Source organism: Rana temporaria, chromosome 9 (genome assembly GCF_905171775.1).
Source record: "Rana temporaria chromosome 9, aRanTem1.1, whole genome shotgun sequence".
Lineage (NCBI taxonomy): Eukaryota > Metazoa > Chordata > Amphibia > Anura > Ranidae > Rana > Rana temporaria.
In genome coordinates, this window is record NC_053497.1 from 137807873 (window position 1) to 137831903 (window position 24031).

Here is a 24031-nt window from a genome sequence, read left to right on the forward strand (position 1 = left end):
AGCATTAAGTTAATTAAGCAGCTTACAGTTCTTAATCCTCGTATAATTTTTTACCATCAGGATCATGAGCAGGGCAATATTTAAGACTAGGGAGCGTTGGCAATACAGTAAAACACTGACAGTCCTGACAGATAGGTCCACTCTCAATTGTACCCCTTACATCCGTCCACTAATGGCACTTAGAGACCGCTACTTTCATTTTCAAGAATGCATTAGTCCAGACCTGACCATACACTTTAGCGAGTACAAATAGTTAATACAGCTCAGATTCTTCTCACCGCTTCTCCGGCTGGGGGGGGTTATGCAAATATTACCTGCATTGTCTTGGTCTCCGGGGGACAGGAGGAGGGTCTGATGGATCCGATGGCTACGAGTGGGTGCCGCCGCGGATACCCGCTGGGCTTACTTTCTTGGCTCTCAATCTGCTCCTACCTGCGGTGCATCGAGGAGAGCGGGTAGAGCAGGTCCGGGACTGCGAAGATGTTTGCGGGCAGGTAGTGGCGATCACTCTCCGGCGTTGCAGCCTCCCACGCTGCACTGACGCCGCCGGCTTACCATGGTCCCGCTCTTCTGCATCGCTCCGTCCTTCGTTCCCTGGTCTCCAGCGTGGCGCGGTCCGGCTCCTCCCTCAGCGTGCGTGCGTCACATGCCGCTCTGAGCTTCTGTGCAGACCAGTCTTCTGGAGACCCTGCTCTGCCCACTTTAAACACTTTTGACACATTTTTGGGACCATTGGCATTTTTATAGCGATCAGTGCTATAAAAATGCATTGGATTACTATAAAAATGACACTGGCAGGGAAGGGGTTAACACTAGGGGGTGGGGAAGGGGTTAAGTATGTTCCCTGGGTGTGTTCTTACTGTGGGGGGGGGTGGCCTCACTAGGGGAAATGACTGATCGCTGTTCATACATTGTATGAACAGACGGTCAGGCATTTCTCCCCCTGACAGGACTGGGAGCTGTGTGTTTACACACACAGCTCCCGGTCCCCGCTCTGTAACGAGCAATCGCAGGTGCCCGGGGGCGATTGCGCCCGCCGGGCACCCGCACAGGAGTCACGGAAGAGCAGGGGGCGCGCACCTCCGGCGGCGCGCACGCGCCCCTAGTGGCCGCAGAGAGAGCCGACGTTGTTGTAGGGGCTCTCACGCAGGGGAGCCGACCTGCCGCCGTAGAACTGCGGCGGCAGGTCAGGAAGTAGTTAAAGGGGTTGTAAAGGTTTGTTTTTTATTTTCTAAATAGGTTCCTTATAGCTAGTGCATTGTTGGTTCACTTACCTTTTCCTTCGATTTCCCTTCCTGTTCCTCCTCAGTAAGTTGTTCTGACTGAATTTCCACCGCTCGGATGATGGTGGAAAGCTTACTGAGGAGAAACAGGAAGTGAGAAATTCAGACAAAGAAAAAAAACATTTACAAGTGAAATCGAAGGAAAAAGTAAGTGAACCAACAATACACTAGCTTAAAGGAACCTATTTAGAAAATAAAAAACGAACCTTTACAACCCCTTTTAAGGTTTGCCTCATTTACTAAGCTCTGGAGCAACTCCACAGATGGATGAATCTCCCTCTGCAGTCATTGGAGCAGATCCACAGAGATCTGCACGGGCGCAGCATATGGGAGATACGCTACGCCGCTGTAACTTACATTTTTAAACTTCGAATCCTCAAAGAATTCACGTTGTAAGTTACGGCGGCGTAGTGTATCTCTTGCGTCGTAAGGGCGCCTAATTCAAATCGGCTGCGAACTGCGCATGCACCGTCCCTAAATTTCCTGCCGTGCATCGCAAGGACGTCATTTTTTAAACTTAGACGTGACTTACGTCCATCCCGATTCACGGACGACTTACGCAAAAAAAAGAAAAAATTCAAATTTCGATGCGTGAACGACGGCCATACTTAACATGGCAAATCTAACTATATGCCGCAAAAAAGCAGCTTTAACTATACGCCAGAAAAAGCCGACGTAAGAGAATGCGACGGCCGCGTACGTTTGTGGATCGTCGGAAATAGCTAATTTGCATACCAGACGTGGAAAACGCCCAGCGGACGCCGAAGTATTGCATCTACGATCCGAAGGCGTACAAAGCCGTACGCCTGTCGGATCAAACCCAGATGCCGTCGTATCTTGGTTTGAGGATTCAAACTAAAGATACGACGCGGGAAATTTGAAAGTACGCAGATACGCCGGCGTACTCTCTCTGTGGATCTGCCCCATTATCTTCTACTTTTCAGCACAGCCGACTGTCAAAATACCTAAACAGTGCCTGCGTCTGATTGGATGCAGGGCTGTCGACAGTTTCCCTCATAGTGGATTCTGGCCATCTCAGGAGCTGATTTAGGCTGGCGAGTAGGAATGGAGAGTTTTGTGTTAACTTATACCTTGTATGCACTTTTTTTTTTGTTCTTCCTTGCACATCTGCCTTATCTCAATGCTGACAACAAGAACAAAGGGTCACCATTAGAAAGTTTCCAATTTGGTGGATGTGATTCTCCCAGCAGAGGCACCTCCTGGGTTTCCTATAGATTCGCTAGACATGGCAATATTTGTTTAAACTTGTCCAAATTGCAGGCATGACCTGGGTGTACACCTTTAGTGGCAGCCCTACAGTATACGGCTGGGATAAGCCAAGCGATTGGTCTTTTTTAGGGCTTTGTTTCCTGAGGACACGGCTGAAGTCACAGGGTGTTACAGGCAGGAGAACATCTGTGCTGGGAGCTGACAAAGCTTGTATGAGTCACCGAGCAGCGCATGGAGCCTTGTAATACCATGCAATGGAGCCAGCTAGGCACCTGCACAATCCTTTCTAAGGGGAAGGGTGCTCAGAATTCCTCGGAGAACGGAACTTAAAGCGGAGGTTCACCCTAAATTATTATATTGTGGATTATAATTGGCTGTCTAAAACCACCAGCCATTGATAGGTACGATTCCGTTTTTTTTTTTTAAATCGCCGTCCTTACCTTTGTACCCGAGCCTTTTGTGAGCTGTCACTCACTTTTCCCCGCGGGAGTGGGCGTGGATTTCAAATTCCCCCGACCAGCGTTATGTCTCCTGGGAGTGAGTCCTGAGAATCCCAGGAGACGCGCTGTGCGGAAATCCCACGATATGTCACGTGACTACGCCGGCCGTTGTGATGGCAACAGTCCAGTGTTGACGGCGACGCTCGCCGTCAATACTGCACATGCGCGGGATAGAGCGGTGAATGCTGGGACGTCAGCATTCACCGCATCCCGGAAGGACAAGCAGCTGGGCTTCACAGTGCCCACAGTAAAGATGGAAACGTCCATCGCGGATTTTTCAAAGATCTTCTTTTCTGGCGATTAGTAAGGGAGCGGGCTAAAAGACTGGGACAGATGAGTGATAACTTTTACAGGGTAAGAGCGGCAGAAGCCATTAAAAAAAAAAAAACGAAACCCGCGGAACCCCCGCTTTAAAGAAAACTTACTGAATGAAATACAGCCAACGCCATGACTGAAAATGCTAGTGGCCTGGCTGTCTTTGGTTCTACTTTCTGAGATATGGCCAAAGCAATCATAAGGATCAGGAAAGTCAGAAGGCTGTCTACTTGTTTACTGACTCTGCTTAAAGCCACTGAATCAGCATGACAGCCAAGGGGCCAGTATTTTTCAGAAGTAGATAGTATCCTATTAAGTATGTAGCTTCCATAGGCGTGCGCACAGGGTGTGCCAGGTGTGCCCAGGCACACCCTAATTACCCTTTAAAGGACAGATTCACCCTACTTCCCTGGCTCCCCCCTTCCCCCTGCAGTGCTAACAGCTTACCTCTTCTCCCGACAGCTCTTGCTGCAAGGATGTTTTAGGATGAGTGGAGGAAGGAGCCGGTAAATATATAATTGACCATCCCCTTCCCTTTCTGAATTAACATTGTAAGTGATCAGTAGTGTGTGTTTGAGCTTTGGGGTGCACACCCTAATGCAATAAACTGCGCACACCTATTGTAGCTTCATTGTCTTTCAACCCTGGCCTATGCTGCAGTTTTAGCTGGTGCAATGACCATCCTGTTTCAGTGTGGCCCCTTTCTCTTGCAGAGTCCTATGGAAAAAAACTTGCATGCAAAAAACACAAACCCCCTTCGGAAATGGGACTTTTAAAGTGACCAAAAACACCAAATAATATAATCATAAAAACCTTGTCATATAGACAAGAATGTCCAAAAGCATAAGGATGAAGTCATTGAGATACATATACAGACATTTATGACATCTCTGATGAACCCAACATTTTCGACTTGATGCCCTTCCTAAGGGTGTATACATACAGAGCATAATGTCTAAAGGAAAACATATATATCATTATAGAGCTAGTACGTCAACATTAATAGAAGGCATGAAAAGCACATACGTGCCAATGCATATTACATACCAATAATATAAAGTGTGCATAGGTATAGGAGCCCTTAGGTCCCATGTAACGGAGAGGCTGAACGGATGAGACTCAATCTCAAATAACCCCACAGGAAGTATGGATATCCCGACAAAAGGTCCAAAAAGAGGGGAGGAACAAAGAAAAATCGTATCGGCCTAAAATGTCATTGTCTGCGCAAAAATGGCTTACCCCCGGCATTGAAGGACGCGGCCTTGGGGCGGCAAAGGGAGTAAATCCGGGCCTGGGCGGTGCAAAATGCGCCCCTTATGGATGCACCACCACTGCTAAAATTACTACTAAATTTGGAGATTCAGATACATCCGAATCTCCAAATAACCCAAAATGTGTCCGAATTTACATTCAGACCGTGAAGAATTGCACATGTCTAGCAGATGGCTTGCAAAACTCATTGGATTGGGTTTCTCCAAGCTAACAGCCTGACTCCAGACTTCTTGTCCACTGTTAACTATTTCCTGTGAAGACCAAAAGTTCAGGGAAGCACCCCCAATGCATTGACAAATGCAGCATATTTTAGGGTCCTCGAAATGCAGGGTGTGCGAATCTACGCGGTTCCGTGTGGCTGAATTTTTAATAAGAGGTTGGGGACTTTTTCCCCACAGGTACTGCGGCCCACCCCTAACTAAAGTGGAATCAATTGCCTTCATAGTAGGGTGACCACATTTCCAAACTGCCATTCAGGGACATCCCCCCACAAAAAGATGATTTTTGACATATTTTTTGCTGATTTTTGGGGCAGGGGCATATGAAATCAGCGGGCCCGTGTGCAAGATTTTGGTGGGACCTTTCTGAGATACAAATGAAATCCCGTGTATCCGGACTAAGGGTCTGTTTATACCAGAATGCTGTGAGGGAATCCTGCGTTTTGTGTCCCATAGCGATCTGTTGTGGGTGTCAACTTAACCTCTTTACCTCATGGCACACACAATCCAAAAACTCCTGATCGCTTGCAGCGATCGCAAGCTTTCACTTAGACGCCGGTAACTGTGAAGGGGGTGCTCAGGGAGTGCGCTCTCGGCACAGCGCTACTGATCGCAATTCATTTAAATATGTGACCTCTCTGTGCCAAGGCCCAGGCACAGAGAAGCCGCATATTTGTGTGTGGCTGGTACTAAGGGGTTAATGACTACCCAAATGCAGGTAGCAAATGTAGTGTTTGTATGATCAGCAGTACCATGCGATCCAGTTGCTGTGCGTTTTGTAAAGTAGCGCATGCTCAGCTCTTGGTACAGACCGATGGGTTTCAGCCCATTCAAATGAAAGGGCTGAAATCGCACAGAATCTGGAAGGCACGTGAATCGCAAAGGAACGCAGAGCGTGTTCCTATGTGATTTGTGGTGTGAACCAGTCCTGAGTCTTGGAGCCCATTGCTGAAAAAAGGTCAGGCACTTGGCTTCACTAACTTGCCTGACAGGGGGGCACTGGCACCTGGAGAAATTGCCCTGAATGTCTAGCAAAGTTTCCAGATGGTACAATTGTCCCCTCAATAGCAGACAGCTTGTCTTTGAAGATGGGGAAGGGGGCAAGTTGTCAAAGAAGAATACTGGCAGTGATTTGGGGGATAAGAGCATGCTGTATGTGTTGGGGGGCACACTTTGGGAGGGGAGAGAAATTGTGCTGGAAGGGGGGGTTGAATAAAAAACTATTTCTCTCCCCTCCTAAAGTGCCCCCCTAGCACATACAGCATGCTCTTATCCCCCAAAATCACTGCAAGTATTATTTTTTGACAACTTGCCCCCTGTCTCTGTGTCTCCTTCTCCTGCAAATGCCAAGCATTAAGATTTTGTGTACTAACCTCGGATCAGCATGTCTGTCCTCCTGAGTGCTGTGTCCATTCTCCTCCCCCTCCTTCCCTCCTGTGACATCCAAGCCAAGGAGAGGGGGGGGGGACTTCTGTGTTAGACCCCATTCACACCTAGGCGTTTTTACGCCTGTAGCGCTACGCCTCTGCCGCCAGAGGGCTGGAAATACATGTCCCTCTATGGAGATGGTTCACATCTCCACGCCGAACGCCGGACGCCTGTCGCCTGCGGCGTGAAAAAAGGTCCCGGACCTTTTTTTCAGGCGTCTTCGAGCGTTCGGCTAGGAGATGGCAATCATCTCCATAGAGGGGGTCATCTTGGGGCACATCTAGGCGGACAATACCCGCGTTTTGTCGCCGCAAATCGCGGTACAAAACGCCGCTATTTTTACCGCGATTTGCGGCGACAAAACGCCGCGATTTCGTCCGTCTAGATGTGAATGCAGCCTAAGTGTGAGGTGGGCAGGAGGGGGGAGGAAGTGAGAGGGAGAGATGCCTCACAGCTGTGGGAACAGAAACACCTCACAGAAGCAGCAAGCCAGTGACTGGAGCGGAGGTGAGAGAACCAGCAGTGACTCCTCAGCAGCACTAGCGCGGAGGAGGAGGAGGAAGAAGTGAAATCCTCCTCTGCTTTCAACGTGTGGCATGTGATGTGGCAAATGACAACCCGCAACGTGTGGCAGGTGATATAAGTGACCATCCGCAACATGTGACAATCCGCAACGTGTGGCAACCTGCAGCGTGTGACAGGTGGCAATCCGCAGCGTGTGGCAGGTGACGTTGTGGCAATCTGCAGCGTGTGTCAAGTGACAATCCACAGTGTGTGGCAGGTGACGTGGCAAGTGACAATCCACAACGTGTGGCATGTGATGTGGCAAATGACAACCCGCAACGTGTGGCAGGTGACATAAGTGACCATCCGCAACATGTGACAATCCGCCACGTGTGGCAGGTGACGTAAGTGACCATCCACAACATGTGGCAAGTGACGATCCGCAACGTGTGGCAGGTGACAACCTGCATCTGGTGGTGGAGTCTGAAGCACAACTAAGTACAAACACACATCACAAGTTGTATGAGACATGAGAGCCTGAGAGACTTGCCTTGCCCAGCCCTGATTAACCACTTAAGGACCGGAAGGACTTGCCCACTTAATGACCGGGCCATTTTTTGTGATACGGCACTGTGTCGCTTAAACTGACTATTGCGCGGTCGTGCGGCATTGTACCCAAATAAACTTGATGTCCTTTTTTCCCCACAAATAGAGCTTTCTTTTGGCGATATTTGATCACCTCTGCGTTTTTTATTTTTTGTGCTATAAACAACAAAAAAAGACAATATATATATATCATTTTTTTTTTTTTTTTTACTTTTTGCTATAATAAATATCCCCAAAATGTATAAAAAATAAACATTTCTTCAGTTTAGGCCGATATGTATTCTTCTACATATTTTTGGTACCAAAAAAAACACAATTAGCGTACATTGATTAGTTAGCGCAAAAGACATCAAGGCCGCCGGCAATTCACAGGTCCCTTTATACTCTGGATACATATAGAGCCCTGACAGGTCCTCTTTATACGCCTATATACATGTATAGAGCCATGACAGACCCTCGTTATACTCCTTTATACATGTATAGAGCCATGACAGGTCCTCTTTATATTCCTTTACATGTAAAGAGTAATGACAGGTCCTCTTTATACATCTATAGAGCCATGACAGGTCCTCTTTATACATCTATAGAGCCATGACAGGTCCTCTTTATACTCTTATATACATGTATAGAGCCATGACGGGTCCCCTTTAGTTGTCATGATATAGAATAATGAATGTGGGGGCCTTTTGGTTGGTGTGATTTTTTTTGGGGGGGGGCAGCATTTCATTCTTGATCCCAGGCAGCACAATGTCTTGGGCCAGCACTGCCTACACATGGTCGGAATTTCCGATCGTGTGTACGCGGCATTAGGGTTCATTGACACAGGTGGGAAGGGGGACAATAAAAGCAGATGGTTGAACCATGGTTTTGTTGGAAGAACAACATGTAATCAAAAGTTGCTTTATAATGTGAACTATATATATGCATAATACCTAACTATACCAGTAGGAAAAAATAAATAAGGGTCTGGTGTCACCAGACCCACACCTCCATCCCTACGTTTTGCGTAAAAAAATAAAAATTTGCCCTTGGGACTTTAAGCGAGGTTAGCACTATGAAGCCAATAAAATGACAGGAATAATTACAGGACTGTATTTTCCGGCGTATAAGACGACTCGGCGTATAAGACGACCCCCTAATTTTCCAGCCAAAATGTTGGTTTTGGGATATACTCACCGTATAAGACTACCCCCTTCCTACTAGTCATGCCTCGCCTCATGGTGCCACCATTACATGCCAGACTGTGCCCTATTACATGCCAGACTGTGCCCCATTACATGCCAGACTGTGCCCCATTACATGCCAGACTGTGCCCCATTACATGCCAGACTGTGCCCCATTACATGACCAGACCTGCCTCATTACATGACCAGACTGTGCCCCATTACAGACCAGACTGTGCCCCATTACATGCCAGACCTGCCCCATTACATGACCAGACCGTGCCCTTACCTTATCCCATGCGAATCGCGGGCGTGTAACCTAACATCTTACCTTACCAGAATCGCGGCCGTACGATTTTCCAAAAGCCGCGCCTCCGACGTCTTCTGTTCCGTGATAGGCGGAACATTCAGCTTCCCAGGAGGCACTGTGTTCAGTGTTCGCCTATCACGGAGGTCCTCTCGTCCAAGGACGAGAGGGCCTCCGTGATAGGCGGACACTAAACACAGGACGAGAGGCCCTCCGTGATAGGCGGACACTGAACACAGTGCCTCCTGGGGAGCTGATTGTTTCCGCCTATCACGGAACAGAAGACGTCGGAGGCGCGGCATTTGAAAAATCGTACGGCCGCGATTTTGGTAAGGTAAGACTTTTAAGAAGATTTTAAGGGGTTAGAAAGTCGTCTTATACGCCGGAAAATACGGTATATGTTTAATTCAAGTAAAAAGGAGTACGTGAATTAATGTCATGAACATGAGCCAATTCATACAGAATATAGGTAAAATGGTATTGCAAGTATCTGTCAATATTAAAGTGGAGGTTCACCCTCAAACAATTATATACCATTCCAACCAGCATACTGCCGACATGTACAGTATGCTGTTTGTTTGTTTTTTCCACTCTACATACCGTTTTATCGTTCTTTTTCTTTCCGGACTCCCGCGGGGAATAGGCGTTCCTATGAAGAGGCGTAGATGATTGACGTGCAGCCAAGGCGCGTCACGCGTTCCGAAAAAAGCCGGACTGGGACTCGGTGCTATACGGCGACTGCGCACAGACTGGGAGCTGACTGCGCAGGCGCCGTATATAGCCGACCCCTGCAGCTCATACACAGTGACGTATGCGGACCAATGAAAACTCCCACGTCCAGCGGGAACAGATATACTGACTTTCATTGATAAATATTCCAGGTACACAACTACTTATCGAATGAAACATCCGAGAAACTTCAAGAGATCTTTTTTCAATGTCTAGCAACAAATTCCAAAAGAAACTGGGAATAATACCCACCGACAATGGGGGAGATCTCATACATAAGCAAATAAGTGGCCTCATACCTAAAGAAACAAGGTATAGTACACCAGACAACCACATCATACACTCCTGAACAAAACTGTGTAGCAGAAAGGAAAAAAAATCGCAACATGGCCAGATGCATGTTGTTGGATGCCATGCATAGGGCACATCAGAGTATTTTGGATGTAAAGCATATGCCTATATTGCATGTGAAAAATAATCCAAGCTGGAGAACGGAGTCATGGAGGGCATTCTATTAGGCTACACTGAGCAAACTAAGGGCTAAAGAATCTTACACCCAATGACTGACATAGTGACAATTAGGGGTGCAACGGATCGTCACCGATCCGTGATCTGAACGGGTCACCCCGTTCGGATCGGCACACCACGCGATCCGTGGAGCGCTCCGGAGCCTCGGCCGTAAGAAAGTCCCCAGCTTCGGCCTAGCTCCGGAGCGGCGGCCATCTTGCTCCACCCTGTGTGCTTGCCAGAGCCCAGTGCACAGCGTGACACGCCTCCCCGCCTCAGCGCGCTCACTACAGACCCGGGACTGCACACATGTGGAGACAGCATCTGTGAGCTCTGCACCTGCAGGTAGGAGATCCGTTGCACCCCTAGTAAGCATGATTGTAATGTTCAACCTTTCTGAAAATAGCAAGGCAGAGGGAGATGAGGGGCCAGAGGTATTTGTGGAGAGGCCCCCTTACAGCTGCATCTGTAATGGGAGGACATGCAACATTTAAAACAAGAGGAGAGCTGGTATGTAATATTCAAAGAATACTGAATTTGCTGTCTGTACACCAGAGGAGGGGGTGACACCAGAGTAGAGGGGGGTGACACCAGAGTAATGATTGTGATTAGGGGGCAAGTGGACATCTTTCATTACACCCAACAGAGTTTTAGACTCAGTTATTTTCATCACAAAACGGAGCTTATACGCTTAAATACAGTATTTGTAAATCCGACGGACTGTTTAAATGTTACATTTAATGTGAAAATCAGAGGTGTTCTGTCACATTAGCAATAAACAGTCCGTCGGATTTCCAAACACTGTATTTAAGCACATAAGCTCTGTTTTGTGTTGAGAATAACTGTGGAATCTAAAACTCTGGTGGGTGTAACAAGATTTGTCTTTTTTTTTGCTGATCCGAAAATGATCCGATCCGTGACTCCTGATCCGAGGATCGATCCGATCCGTGAGTTTTTTGATCCCTTGCACCCCTAGTGACAATAATGCCTGAAGTCAGAAGATCCACTCTGACTACAAAGGGGATACCACCCCGCAAGCTGTCATACACTGTCAAAACACACAGCATACTTGAACTATCTTCCTAAGAAGACATTGAAAAACTGCCAAAACGTGAAGCCAATAAATGGAGAAAGGCAGCAGAAGAAGAATTAGTCACTAAAAGAAAATAAAACCTGGACACTCACTGAGCTCCCTCCTAACCGCAAAAATATACACAGCAAGTGGACTTTCAAAGTAAAGTCAGAAGTAGAAAAGAATATCCACAAATACAAAGCCAGACTAGTTGCCAAGGGTTACTGTGAGAAATCTGGTGAAGATTACAATGAAACATTCACTCCCTTCGTAAAACACTTCTTAGCATTGCAGCCAGGAAGGGCATGCAAGTCAAACACCATGTTAAAACTGCTTTCCTATTTGGAGACATTAAAGGGTCACTAAAGGAAAAATTTTTTTTAGCTAAAATGACTGTTTACAGGGTATAGAGACATAATAGTTAACTGATTCCTTTTAAAAATGATTGAAAATAGATAAAAAACAATCATATAATGTACCTACAGTTTAGTTTTTTGTTTTTGCTGTTGTTTCCTGGTTCTCTGATGTACAGAGCCAATAGAGGGCAGTGATGGTTTGTAAAACGAAACTGGATTGGTGCTGAGGTGTTTTACACACACAGTAATCACACCTCCTTGATTAGTGACCACAGAGAGAAATCTCCCAGTACTGTGGTTAACAGGAAACAGACAACCAGGAAGTGTCCAGAACAGAGCGGAATTACAGCAACATCAAAGCAAAAACGAACAATGAGGACATGAAACCAGGACTGCAATAAGGTAAAGGAAGCTATTTAGCTAAAACAATTTTTTCCTTTTAGTGACCCTTTAAGGACTATCTCTATATGAAGCAATCACCAGGGTTTAAGCAAGGAAACAACCTTATGTGTAAACTTCAGAAGGTCTTAAACAATCGGCAAGGATGTGGAATGAGAAAGTGAATCAAGTTTTTACCAGAGAGGAATTCTCAAGAAGTAAAGCAGACCCCTGTTTCTACTCCAAGAATCAAGAAGACAGATGGATATACATCCTTATCTATGTTGATGACATTATAACTTGTTTTGAACAAGTAGGATTACAATCAGTTCACAAGCTGAAAGGAAATTTTGAAATCAGAGGGAATATTAGCTACTATCTGGGAAACCAAATAGCGAGAGGAGAAGATGGAAGTTATCTTCTCAACCAATCTCAAAAAAGCCATGAAATCTTGAACAATTCCATATGCACAATGCAAAGGAAGTGAAAACTCCTATGGAACCAGGCTATCAAATAAGCAATGAAGCAGAAAATGTTCTACCCAACAATGACATGTATCGCAGAGCAATTGGTAAGCTGCTATAATGTGCCACTGTGACAAGACCAAAAAGAGCTGCAGCAGTGTACAATACTATGCAGGAAAGTTTCAGCTCCCTGTCAAAGTGACTTGAACGCAGTAAAAAGAGTGATGCAGTACCTTAAACGAACAATTCAGATGAAGTTACGGCTACCAGCAGCATCAAATCCAGAATAGGTCGGATATGTAGATGCTGATTGTGTCAGGGACTGTACAGACTGCAAATCCATAAGTGGATTCATCTTCCAGTATGGGGAAGGAATCATAAGTTAGTCTAGTTGAAAGCAAGTAACTGTAAACAGCGCCTCTGTCGCAGTATTGCGTTCCGCGCTGGAGTGCATACGGCGACCACGCTATGACGTCATCGCCCGGCACCGCGTGCGTTCCAGCGTGAAACGCGGAAGTGCGCCTCAAATCGCTGCTTATGCACTACACATGCCTGCCTCCTATAAACAGGACAGCGTGCATAGTAAGCGGACTGGCTACAGACAACCTACAGGTACTATCCATCCCTAAACTGGAACCTATCCCACTCCTGGATCTACGCTGCCAAGCTTCCTACAGTTGCTGCAGACACCCCAAGATATCCCGCACCAGGAGACCCTCCATGAAATAAACCCATAGCTGCCACACTACCTTGGTTGCTGAACTACTTTCATCCTCTGCAAACGGATAAGTACCAGTACTATGTTGTATCTACTGCTTTAGAATTACCCGGTTCACATATAGCTTATTCTAAGTACTGTATTTGAATCTGCCTTTACTTTATACTACAGTACTGCTTGGGATTACTTAGTGTGCTTTAGCTGACTGCTGTGCAATATCTTAAAGGGACATACACTCTGAAACCATCTGAGCTATAGTTGCCTCTCTCAAGTATATGCCAATTGCATACAGTATTTTCATATGCTACGTGCTTGACATTCGTTTTTTTTTTTACTAAGGTTGAAGGTACTGTATGTGGTAATAACTCCACCCTTAGTAGCTCAACGCATTCCTGTGTGTGAAAGAGATGATGTAGAGAACTCCCAAACGCCTGTTCTCTAATTGGAGTGACGCCTGGGGTTCAATACTGAAATTTCACATAACAGAGTGCTGCATTGAAATCTTTCCCTGCCCGCAGTTGTGGTTCATTTCCTTTCACTGTAGACAGTAACTGTTGCTCTATCTTTAACTGAAGCAGAGTACATTGCAGCAGCATACTCGCGTCAAGAAGCGGTATGGATTTGTCAACTTTTTGAGGACATGTCAAAAACCAATTCCCATTTTTGAAGTCAACCAGGGTTGTATAAAGCTCATGCTATTTAAAAAGGATCAAACCTAGGACCAAACACATAGATGTCAAGTATCACCTACTGAGGGACAAATAAAAAGCAAAGAGTTATTGACATTCAATATTACCCATCAGAGGAGATGACTGCTGATGCACTCACCAAGCCATGGCTGAAGGAACATCATAATTATAACCAGAAAAAGTTGACTATAATTTGACAAAGCACATGTTGTTGAGAAGGGGTGTTGGAATAACAACAACATGTAATGCTTTATAATGTGAACTATATATATGCATTATACCTTTCTATACCAGTAGGCGGCACTGCAGTATTATTGTGTGTATTCTCTGTGGTAATATTATCACAGGATTTACCTTCTGTATCTAAGCATGTATTTGTATTTTCCTGTTTCCTGTAAGACATTTATTGCTAATCCTCCATGAAAGTAAAGTATTCTCTGCATACAACAAGCTTCCAGGCTCATGATTCAATAGCCTGCTAATAGGTTTTAATGCCTCTGATTGCCCACCTAAACAGGGATGTTTTGTTTTGCAGGCATATGAAAAATGAACCCCCGTTGCATTTGGTGGGCATTACCACTATTAAATGTAACCCATTTAAGCAAATAGGGTACAAGCAATGCACACAGTTGCGGCACAGTGCTTCAGCCTTTTCAGGGTTAAAATATGTGATGTGGAGGTGACATATCACCTTCTAGCTATTGTCAAAGCCCTCTGGAAAGCGATTCCACCGTGGATCAGCTGCCATACGTCTTAACAAGTTCTTTTGAAATCACATTTTAAAGCATATATGATTTTTTGTGGGTTTACAAATACTTTAACTGAATCAAGAGCATGTACTTAATATGGGATGATACATTTATCAATTCCCTTCTGACTTTCTTTGTATTGCTGAACGTGGCCCTGGAGTACTTTTGCCCTGTCCTGACCCATGACATTGCTGTGGTAAGGTGATAGACTCTTCTTAATTTTGTAGGCAGTAGGTGTCCAATAAAATCCCTACATAAACAAAGCCATATAGGCATGTATGTAGTAACCATAAAACTCAGACGTGTGTTGGCTCCCTGCCATCCATTTCACTTTAATTGCGCACGTCAGTGCCCGCAGTGCCCCAGAGGATTTGTGCTAAAGGAAAGGTTTATGAACTTTTACAACATAAAGATAATTTTTAGTCAGCGCGCATACCTGACAAAGGGCCTGTCTGGTCTCTTCAAAGAAGATCAGCTGTCCCGGATATTTACTGGAAAATACTTCCCCGAGGGCTCTGTATATGTTTTTCCAATGGCAGACTTTAAAGGAAGAGTTGTAGACACGTAAATTTAGGTTATTGCTCCACTAGGGTGAATATGAAATACTTACCAACCTGAAGGCAAAAGTAAATTTTCTGCAACGTGACCCCACTGAGGTGTTTCTGAGGTCCTTACATTAATAGTGTGTGCGTACTCCATGCAGCCCAAATGTCATTCATAACCAGTGCTAAACTTGGATGTTGGTGGACAAGCAGGTAAATAGTCCAAATATATATATCTTGTGATCCAAATAGCACTGGCAGGACCAAGACCTCACTTTTCTTCATTGCACTTAAGCAAAATAGCTTGGTCACTGACCTACCCCCAACCTACTGGTTGGACAGTAAAGTTACACTCTGTTCTTTCTTTCTGTGAGCAGTCTCTAATGCCGCGTACACACGATCGGTTTTCCCGTCGGAAAAACCTTGAACCTTGGCTGGAATTCCGCTCAAGCTTGTCTTGCATACACACACCAAATTCCGCCCGTCAAGAACGCGGTGACGTACGACGAGCCGAGATCAATGAAGTTCAATAGGCAGTTCGGCTCTTCTGCTTGATTCTGAGCATGCATGTTTTTTTTGTGCGTCGGAATTCCATACAGACGAACGGTTTTCCGCTAGAATTTTTTCTGTCTGGAAAATAGAGAACCTGCTCTCAAACTTTTGCTGGCGGAAATTCCGACAGAAAAAGTCCGATGGAGCATACACACGCTCGGAATTCCCATCCAAAATCTCACATCTGACTTTTTCCAACGGGAAAACCGATCGTGTGTACGCAACATTAGGCTACGTTTAGACACACCTCTACTCTAAAAAGCGTTCTGCAGTAGATCACTTTTCAGAAGTGTTTGACAAGCGGTATATTCCCTTTCTCATCACCTATTTTAATCCTGTAAATGCCACATCACTACACCGCACCACCGGTTGTGGCGTAGCCCTATTCACACTGGGCCATGTTAAGCAGTGGTACATGACGGGGGGATGATTTTTGTATCTTAACCAACTGCCTGCCTTTACTGCCCTCCCAAACAAGCCCTAAGGGCCCATTCACACCAGGTGCAGTTGGGTGGCTATTCCAACACTGTAGCACAGCTAGACAAGGCAAAATTCCTTCTATGTACCTGGTTCACATCACCGTGTTGTGGTGGTGTGCAGGCAGTGTGTGCTAAGTGGAGCGCACACACAAGTGGAGCAGACTACAGTATAGCTCAGGGATCTCCAAACTGCGGCCCGAGGGCCAGGTGTGGCCCTTTGGTAGTCTTTATCCGGCCCTTGGAGCACTATTTCTTCCACTGCTATAAGGAACTATTACTCCCACTGACACCAACAATGGGGCATTATTTATTCTATGGATACCAATGATGGTATACTATTCCTCCTACTAATAGGGGCACCACTTCTCCTATTGACCACCAACCCTGAGGCCATATTTATTCTCACTGATGATGGGCCTGACATTTTCTGCCCCTGTTGGCCACAATCCGGGCCCCCTAAAGTCTGAAGGAGAATAAACTGGCCCTTTGTTTGAAAAAGTTTGGAGACCCCTGGTATAGCTCATGGTAATTATTATGTGTTAGATAGGTGATAGTGTACTGAGGTCGTGGGTGGAATATGTGTGAGCTGCAATGAATGTTGCTCTGTTAGGACAGGCTGGGTCTGAGAAGCCCATAAGAGCTAAGACCATAGTGTTGAGTTCTTGTGGGCGCGCTCCCGTGTTTTTGTAGCCGCCGACTGTATCACTCGGCCCCGCCCCCCGGAGCGCTGTGTCATTGGATGTGATTGACAGCAGTGCGAGCCAATTGACTGCGCTGCTTTCAATCAACCAATGATTGAGCAGGGAAGACAGCCGAAGGGGGGTTCGGGGGGGCCTCCAATCCACAGATGTTTTTTCACCGTAATGCATAAGCACAGAACCTGTGTAATTCATGTGTGTTTGGAGTTAAAGGGGTGAGGTGGTAACTCTACATGCTCCCTGTTGATTAGAGAGCTCTGACTCAGCAGGGGGGTATATTTTACCTCAGCAGAGAGACCTCTGCTTCCACACACAGAGCAAGAGTCCTGCTCTACAGCATGCTAGCAAGAGACAGGCTTTCTACTACAGCTAAAAATACACTATTAGAATTTCAGTCAGTTCAGGGAAATCAGCTGAAATTTTAACAGCGGGGTTGCCCTACCGGTTCACTTGATACCTCAATTGACTTTGGTTGAAGGAACAGGGCCAAAAATTGTCGGCTGCATAGCCAATCAACCGCAAGTCATGATCAGGTATTCTCTCTCACAGCTGTCATAATACAACAGCCTTGCAGGGAAGATTCCTCCATCCGTGGAATTTGTGTGAATTCAAGAATCTAAAAGTGTTATCTTCATCAGAATTCAGAAATCTACGAGTGAATGACCAGATTAATGTGGCTGCTTTCTAAAGATAAAAAATGTTTATATAATTGTACAACTTTTGTTTTGATGGAATATATTTAGATAAAAGTTATATTGGGCTTTAATGGACATCATTTGATGGAATACAGATGGGATTTGTCTGTGGTCCCCTTTGTCGGTCTGTCCATACACCCCGTTCAGACCAATCAGTTTTACAGAGACTGCCGACTTGCATTCATGGCTCAAGTTCTTTGCACAGAAAAGGAATAGAAAACCTCTGCATTGCCTAATTACCTATTAAACCCGAGACACTGTACAGAGCTAATATTTCCTCTTTATTGCTCTTTAGTCGTTTTATAGGAATAGTAAACTTGATTTGTAATTCACCTTTACTGTTCGTAAAAGAGCAACACAGGCTTATGTTTTATTTCGAATGTGACGCAGTTTTTGTATCGATGCCATAATTCAGCAAGCAAAAGAAATGTACACAAATAAATGTCTTCTCCTAATCCAGGCATTGCTGGAAAGTTGGCCTATTATATAAACTAAAAAAAAAAAATAAGTAGCAATAAAAACTTTATAAAATAGAATATTTTTAAAGGTAACCTTCAGATTTTTGTATGCAGGGCTTTTTTCTCAGAAAATAGGTGCAGGAAGTCAACCACAACCGCCTAACCCCCCCCCCCCCCCCCCACACACACACACCTTCCAAAACGCATCAAATAGTGATTGTGGTCAAATCTTACCAACAGTGGGACTGTCTTAAAGGAGCATTAAATACCAGAAGTGCAGAGTTCGGGAGGATTACACACAAGGTGCAGAGTTCAGGGATGCGCTATGTGCAGTGTTTGGGGTGTGCGTTAACGTGCAGAGTTCAAGGGTGCGCTACACACAGGGTGCAGAGTTCAGCCTTCTTCCACAGTTGCTTACCTCTGCATCCCCGTCCCCATTTCACTCCTCTTCAACTCTGACCTCTGCATGCAACCCCCCCTCCACTGCCCCTGCCCCATCTTCTCCTCCCTCCTTAAAGCAGAGTTCCACCCAAAAGTGGAACTTCCGCTTTAAGCACTCCTCGCCCCCTTACATGCCACATTTGGCATGTCATTTTTTTTTGGGAGGGGGGGGGGGGCTTAGTTTGGAGTGGGACTTCCTGTCTCACTTCCTCCTTTGGGCTGCCTAGACGACAGCTCCTCTCCACCTAGGTGACCCCTCCATCTAAGCGATCTTCTGGGACACTCCGAGAGCGTGGCTGTGAAGCCGAAAGCTGTCACGGGTGCCCAGAGTGTCAATGAAGGTGTCGGCAGAGAGGAGGGGCAGAGGAGCGATGCTCCAGTCGGCCGTATAGCTGGGCCGAGGAACAGGTAAGTGTCTGTTGATTAAAAGTCAGCAGCTACACTTTTTGTAGCTGCTGACTTAATAAACATAAAAAGCCTGGAACTCCGTTACACATACTGCAGCTGCTGGCTTTTAATATTAGGACACTTATCTGTCCTGGAGTCCAGCGATGTTGGCATCGCAGATGATGTTTCCATCAGCTGTCGGGTGCTGCCGCCATTATTGCGGGTAAGGGTACCCGGCAGTGTAGCCTTTCGGCGCCAGGAACCCTACTGCTCTCCTACTGGCCTGGCAACAGGGGGAGGAGGAAGAAGCTCCAGCCGTGATATCAATATCCACGGCTGAGGCTCCCGGAAGTGGGAAAAGATACCTGTCAAAGACTGGTATGCTGCCCCCTCCCCCAAAAGGTGCCAATTGTGGCACTGGAGGGGGGGGGCGGAATCAGATGAGCGGAAGTTCCACTTTTGGGTGGAACTCCGCTTTAAAGGAGTTGTAAAGGAAAATGTTTTTTCACCTTAATGCAATCTATGCATTAAGGTGAAAAAACATCTGATGCTGCCACCCCCCCTGAGCCCCCGTTATACTTCCCTGACCCCTCGAAAGTCCTGCGCGGTCCTGATATCCTCTTCGCCGCTCAGCCTGGCCGCTGATTGGCTAGAGCGGATGGATTGAGAACAGCGCAGCCATTGGCTTCGGCCGCTCGCTGTATCACGGGAGCGCGCCTGCAATTAGTGACCACCATGCGAGCTATCGCATGACTGTGGTGACTTATTGCGGGGAGGACCAGAGACAGCCGCAGAGGGACCCCAGAAGACATGGATCAGGGGCACTCTGTGCAAAACAAACTGCACAGTGGAGGTAGGTATAACATGTTTGTTATTTAAAAAAAATAGTGACCCTTTAAGCTGTAGCTTGAGGAAGCAAAGCCTTGATACTCTACCAAGATGGCACAGTGCAGAACAAGGCATGGTAGGCCTGGCCATGAATAAGCACTAACCAAGTGTAAAACGCGTCGGCTGTTTTTGATTTCTGCTGTGTATTTGCGGTGTTTGCTCATGTTCCTTCAATAAAGACAACTCAAGAGTTCTTTGGTGTGTGGCCGTCCATCCGTCCTTTGCTACTTTCCATTGCCTAGTGCATTGCCAGCACCCACATCCACCTGGACTTATCCACAATTGCACTTGGGATTTCCCTGGAGCTGTGAACCCCACCTCGCTTGGTAGGCCAGTAATAGGGAAAAGATCAGATGCAAGGAGTCCAGTGGAAATACTGTTGACCAGTTATTTGCTCTCTTCTTCCCCTTATTGGCCTCAGCTTCCACAGTACAGGTCCTCTTTAGCTCAGGACATCAACTTGTATGTCCAAATTTGTAGCTCATTAGGACCTGCTTCATACATAATTCAAAGCTCCCATCTGCAGTGGACTTTTACATCTACAAAAGTACAGTTCTGTGAATTTTTCGGATGTTGCCAGCAGGACTGAGCTCTGTTCACCATATGACCACATTCATACAACCCATCCAAGGTTATAAATCATAGTTCTGTGTTTTAACCAAGCATCAAATCATGCTACTGTGTGCGTAAAACATTGTCGTCATCATTCTCCTACAAAGGCTCAAATTCCTGCTGTCAGAATATAAACATTTTTACAATGGAGCGAGTGACCTGGTAAACTGATTGTTTCTACATTCCTTAAAGTGGTTGTAAACCTTAAATTTGCACTTTTACCTACAGGTAAGCCTATAACAAGGCTTACCTGTAGGTAAAAAGAATATCTCCTAAACCTGTACGGTTTAGGAGATATTCCCCTCGCAATGCGGGCGGCGCATGCGCAGGAGGGATCCACGGCGGAAGATCCGGCAGCCGCCGGACCTTGCCGATTTTAAATCTCCCGCGCGCATGCGCGGGAGTGACGTCATCGCCGCTCCAGCCAATCACAGCGCTGGAGCGGCGCCGCTCCAGCCAATCACAGCGCTGGAGCGGCGATACCCGGAAGACACGCCGGAGCAAGATGACATCTCGCTCGGCGTGAACCAGGTAAGTGTCGTTCACCTCGTTTTGAGGTAAGTATTTCATAATCAGCTATTATGCGGTGCATACTAGCTGATTATGCATTTTGCCTTACAGGTAAAAAAAAAAAAAAAATTATATATGCGGTTTACAACCGCTTTAATAGGAGGCATCAAGACTTGTTGGTGTCACCAGGAGGGTTATCTGTATTGTGACTTTTCATTCCCACAAAGTGAGGTCATGTCCTGTCAGTAACAGTGCACTTTTCTGTGTTTTACTTTCTAGAGATAGGACCCCTCACCATCACCACAGACCCGGAAAAATTCAAAAATGAACTGGAAGAGCTCTATGTCCAGGTATTTAGCTATTTTCTTAGAACTTCTTCTGGTCCGAGTGGCCCACACAAGTGTATCTAGAATAAAGAACAAAAAATGTAATCTATTGTATCTTACCCGTTCTTATGCCGCGTACACACGGTCGTTTTTCGGCATGAAAAAAAAAGAAATTTTTCAGCTTGTCCAAAAAAACTAAGTTTTTCCAACTTCATCATTAAAAACGATGATGCCCACACACCATCCTTTTTGAAAAATCATGAACAAAGCGCTGTGAAGTACACCACGTACGAAGGCACTCTGAATGGGAAGTTTTATTCGCCTTTGGGCTGCTTTTAGCTGATTTTGTCTGTTACAGCGTGATGAATGTGCTTACTCCATTATGAACAGTAGTTTTACCAGAACGCGCGCTCCCGTCTCATAACTCGCTTCTGGGCATGCGCGGGTTTAAATCGTCGTTTTAGCCCACACACGATCATTTTTTACAACCCGAAAAACGACATTTTAAAAAAACGTCATAAAAAAATGCAGCATGTTTGAATTTTTTTTATTTGTCGTTTTTCAGAAGCCGAAAAACAATGTGAAGCTCACACACGATGATTTTAAATGACATTTTTAAAAATGTTGTTTTTTTTCATGCAGAAAAACGACCGTGTGTACGCGGCATTAGACATAGTAGAAGCATTTGTTTTCTTTTTTTAGTTTTTTCTTTTTTTTTACTTTAAATTTGGTGATCCTGCTAGTAGTAGCACACTTCCTGACCATCTGGAGAAACAATGTTGCCACTCTAGGGCAGAAAGAGTGTCAAAGGGGTTGTAAAGGTTTGTTTTTTTATTTTCTAAATAGGTTCCTTTAAGCTAGTGCATTGTAGGTTCACTTACCTTTTCCTTCCATTTCCCTTCTAAATGTTTGTCTGAATTTCTCACTTCCTGTTTCTCCTCAGTAAGCTTGCCACCATCTTCCAAGCGGTGGTTAGTCAGCCAGAACAGCTTACTGAGGAGGAACAGGAAGTGAGAAATTCAGACAAAGAAAAAAAACATTTAGAAGGGAAATTGAAGGAAAAGGTAAGTGAACCAACAATGCACTAGCTTAAAGGAACCTATTTAGAAAATAAAAAACAAACCTTTACAACCCTTTTAAGCCTCGTACACACGATCAGATTTCCATCAGACAAATCCATGTAATTTTGTCCAAAGGGTGTTGGCCGTGAACTTGTTCTGCATACAGATGGCTGTACTTTTTCAGCCAACATTCACAAAACGACATGGTTTTTCTGCTCTTTAGCGCCACCCTTTGGGCAACTTCTGCTAATGTCTTATGGTTAGCATTGGTTCTGAGCATGCGTGTTTGTACATTGGATTTCAGGCCGACAGGCTTGTGTACACATGAATGGATAATCTGATGAAACACATTTGTAGTCGGACAATTTGAGAGCATGCTATCCAACATTTATTGTCGAAAATTCCAACAACAATTGTCCGATGGAGCATACAGACGGTCAGATTATCCGACAAAACACGTCCATCACACAATTGTTGTTGGAAAATCCGATCCTATGTAGGAGGAAAGAAAAAAAGAAAGGAGGGCTACCTAAACCAGTCAATATAATTAAGAACCCAATATTGCTGTAAAAATGCTCAGTGTTAAAAAATATAAGTGTATATCAGTTCTTTATCCTTTGAAAATATTCAATAAGCACAACAATCTTCTCAAAGTGCACAAAGCAAAAATATCGAACAATATCCCAAAATATAAAAATCACAATGTATTGTGTCATAGTCCAAAAAAGTGCTTAAGAAGTCCATGATGGTGCTTCACAAATGGAATGTGTAAAATGAAATTTGTGAAGCACCATTACAGACTTTTTAAAGTGGAGTTCCACCCATAAATATAACATTACATCAGCAGTTTTAAAAAAATGTCATTAGTCCTTTAAGAATTTATTTTTTTATTTTTTAGATGCCTTCAAAGTGTTGTTGCTAGGCAGAATAGTTAATCTTCCCTCTTCCTGCACCTAGGTGCTTAAGCTTCCTAACCTACACCGCACAGACTCCTGGGAATGTAGTGGGTGTAACTTTCCAGGAGTCTGTGCACTCCCCAGTCTCGAAGAATCATGTGACTTGGACAGTACAGGTGCTGAAACCTGATCTGAAACCTATTACACTGCTTGTGCAGCACTGAGCATGTGCGAGATCTGCAAGGCTGAAATCCAGGAAGTCATACAATCTGGCTTCATGATGCCCACACTTAAGATGGCCCCAGTCAATTTCTATTTTATAAAGTCTCTAAATGCTGTAACAACCTAACAAAACAGACCTTAATTTACAGACTAACTTTACTAGAATACATTAAGCTTGTGTATTACAGGGGTATTTATATTTAAAAAGTGAAATTGTGGCCGGAACTCTGCTTTAAGCCCTTTTTGGACTATGAATGACACTATACGTTGTGATGTTTATATGTTATGGTTATTAGATCTTTTTTCTCGAGCTGTGCACCTTTTGGCAAATTGTTGTGCTTATATTCACAGGTAAAGAATTGGTCTATAATAAGTATTATACCCATGCATATTATGCTAATTTTTTGGTTTGAATCATTGTTATTCAGTTTTAACAAGTAGCTAACATGCTGTAGTTATTGCCCTAACATTGACAGTGGTAACAAAAGTTATCTTAAAAAGTAGACAAAATAAAACAATATGAAAATGAGAACTCATGAAGGGTGAACGCAGAGCTGCAGCTGGAGTTTTTCTTTATATATTTATATGTGTGTTTTCACTAAAATGTGTGCTAGGACTAGGCAATGGGGTTGATTTACTAAAACTGGAGAGTGCAAAATCTGGTACAGCTGTGCATAGACACCAATCAGCTTCCAATTATTTTTTTTCGTTAAAGTGGAGTTCCACCCAAAAATGGAACTTCCACTTTTTGGAATCCTCCCCCTCTTTGGTGTCAC

General features: G+C 45.0%; 1 protein-coding gene across 1 annotated transcript in view; it reads left to right on the plus strand.

Moving 5' to 3' along the window:
- HMCN2 (hemicentin 2) overlaps positions 1-24031 on the plus strand; it is a 345628-nt gene that overhangs the window by 40326 nt on the left and 281271 nt on the right. The window contains 1 exon segment of the mRNA XM_040325278.1: positions 21030-21100. Within this exon segment, the coding sequence (XP_040181212.1) occupies positions 21030-21100 (71 nt within the window).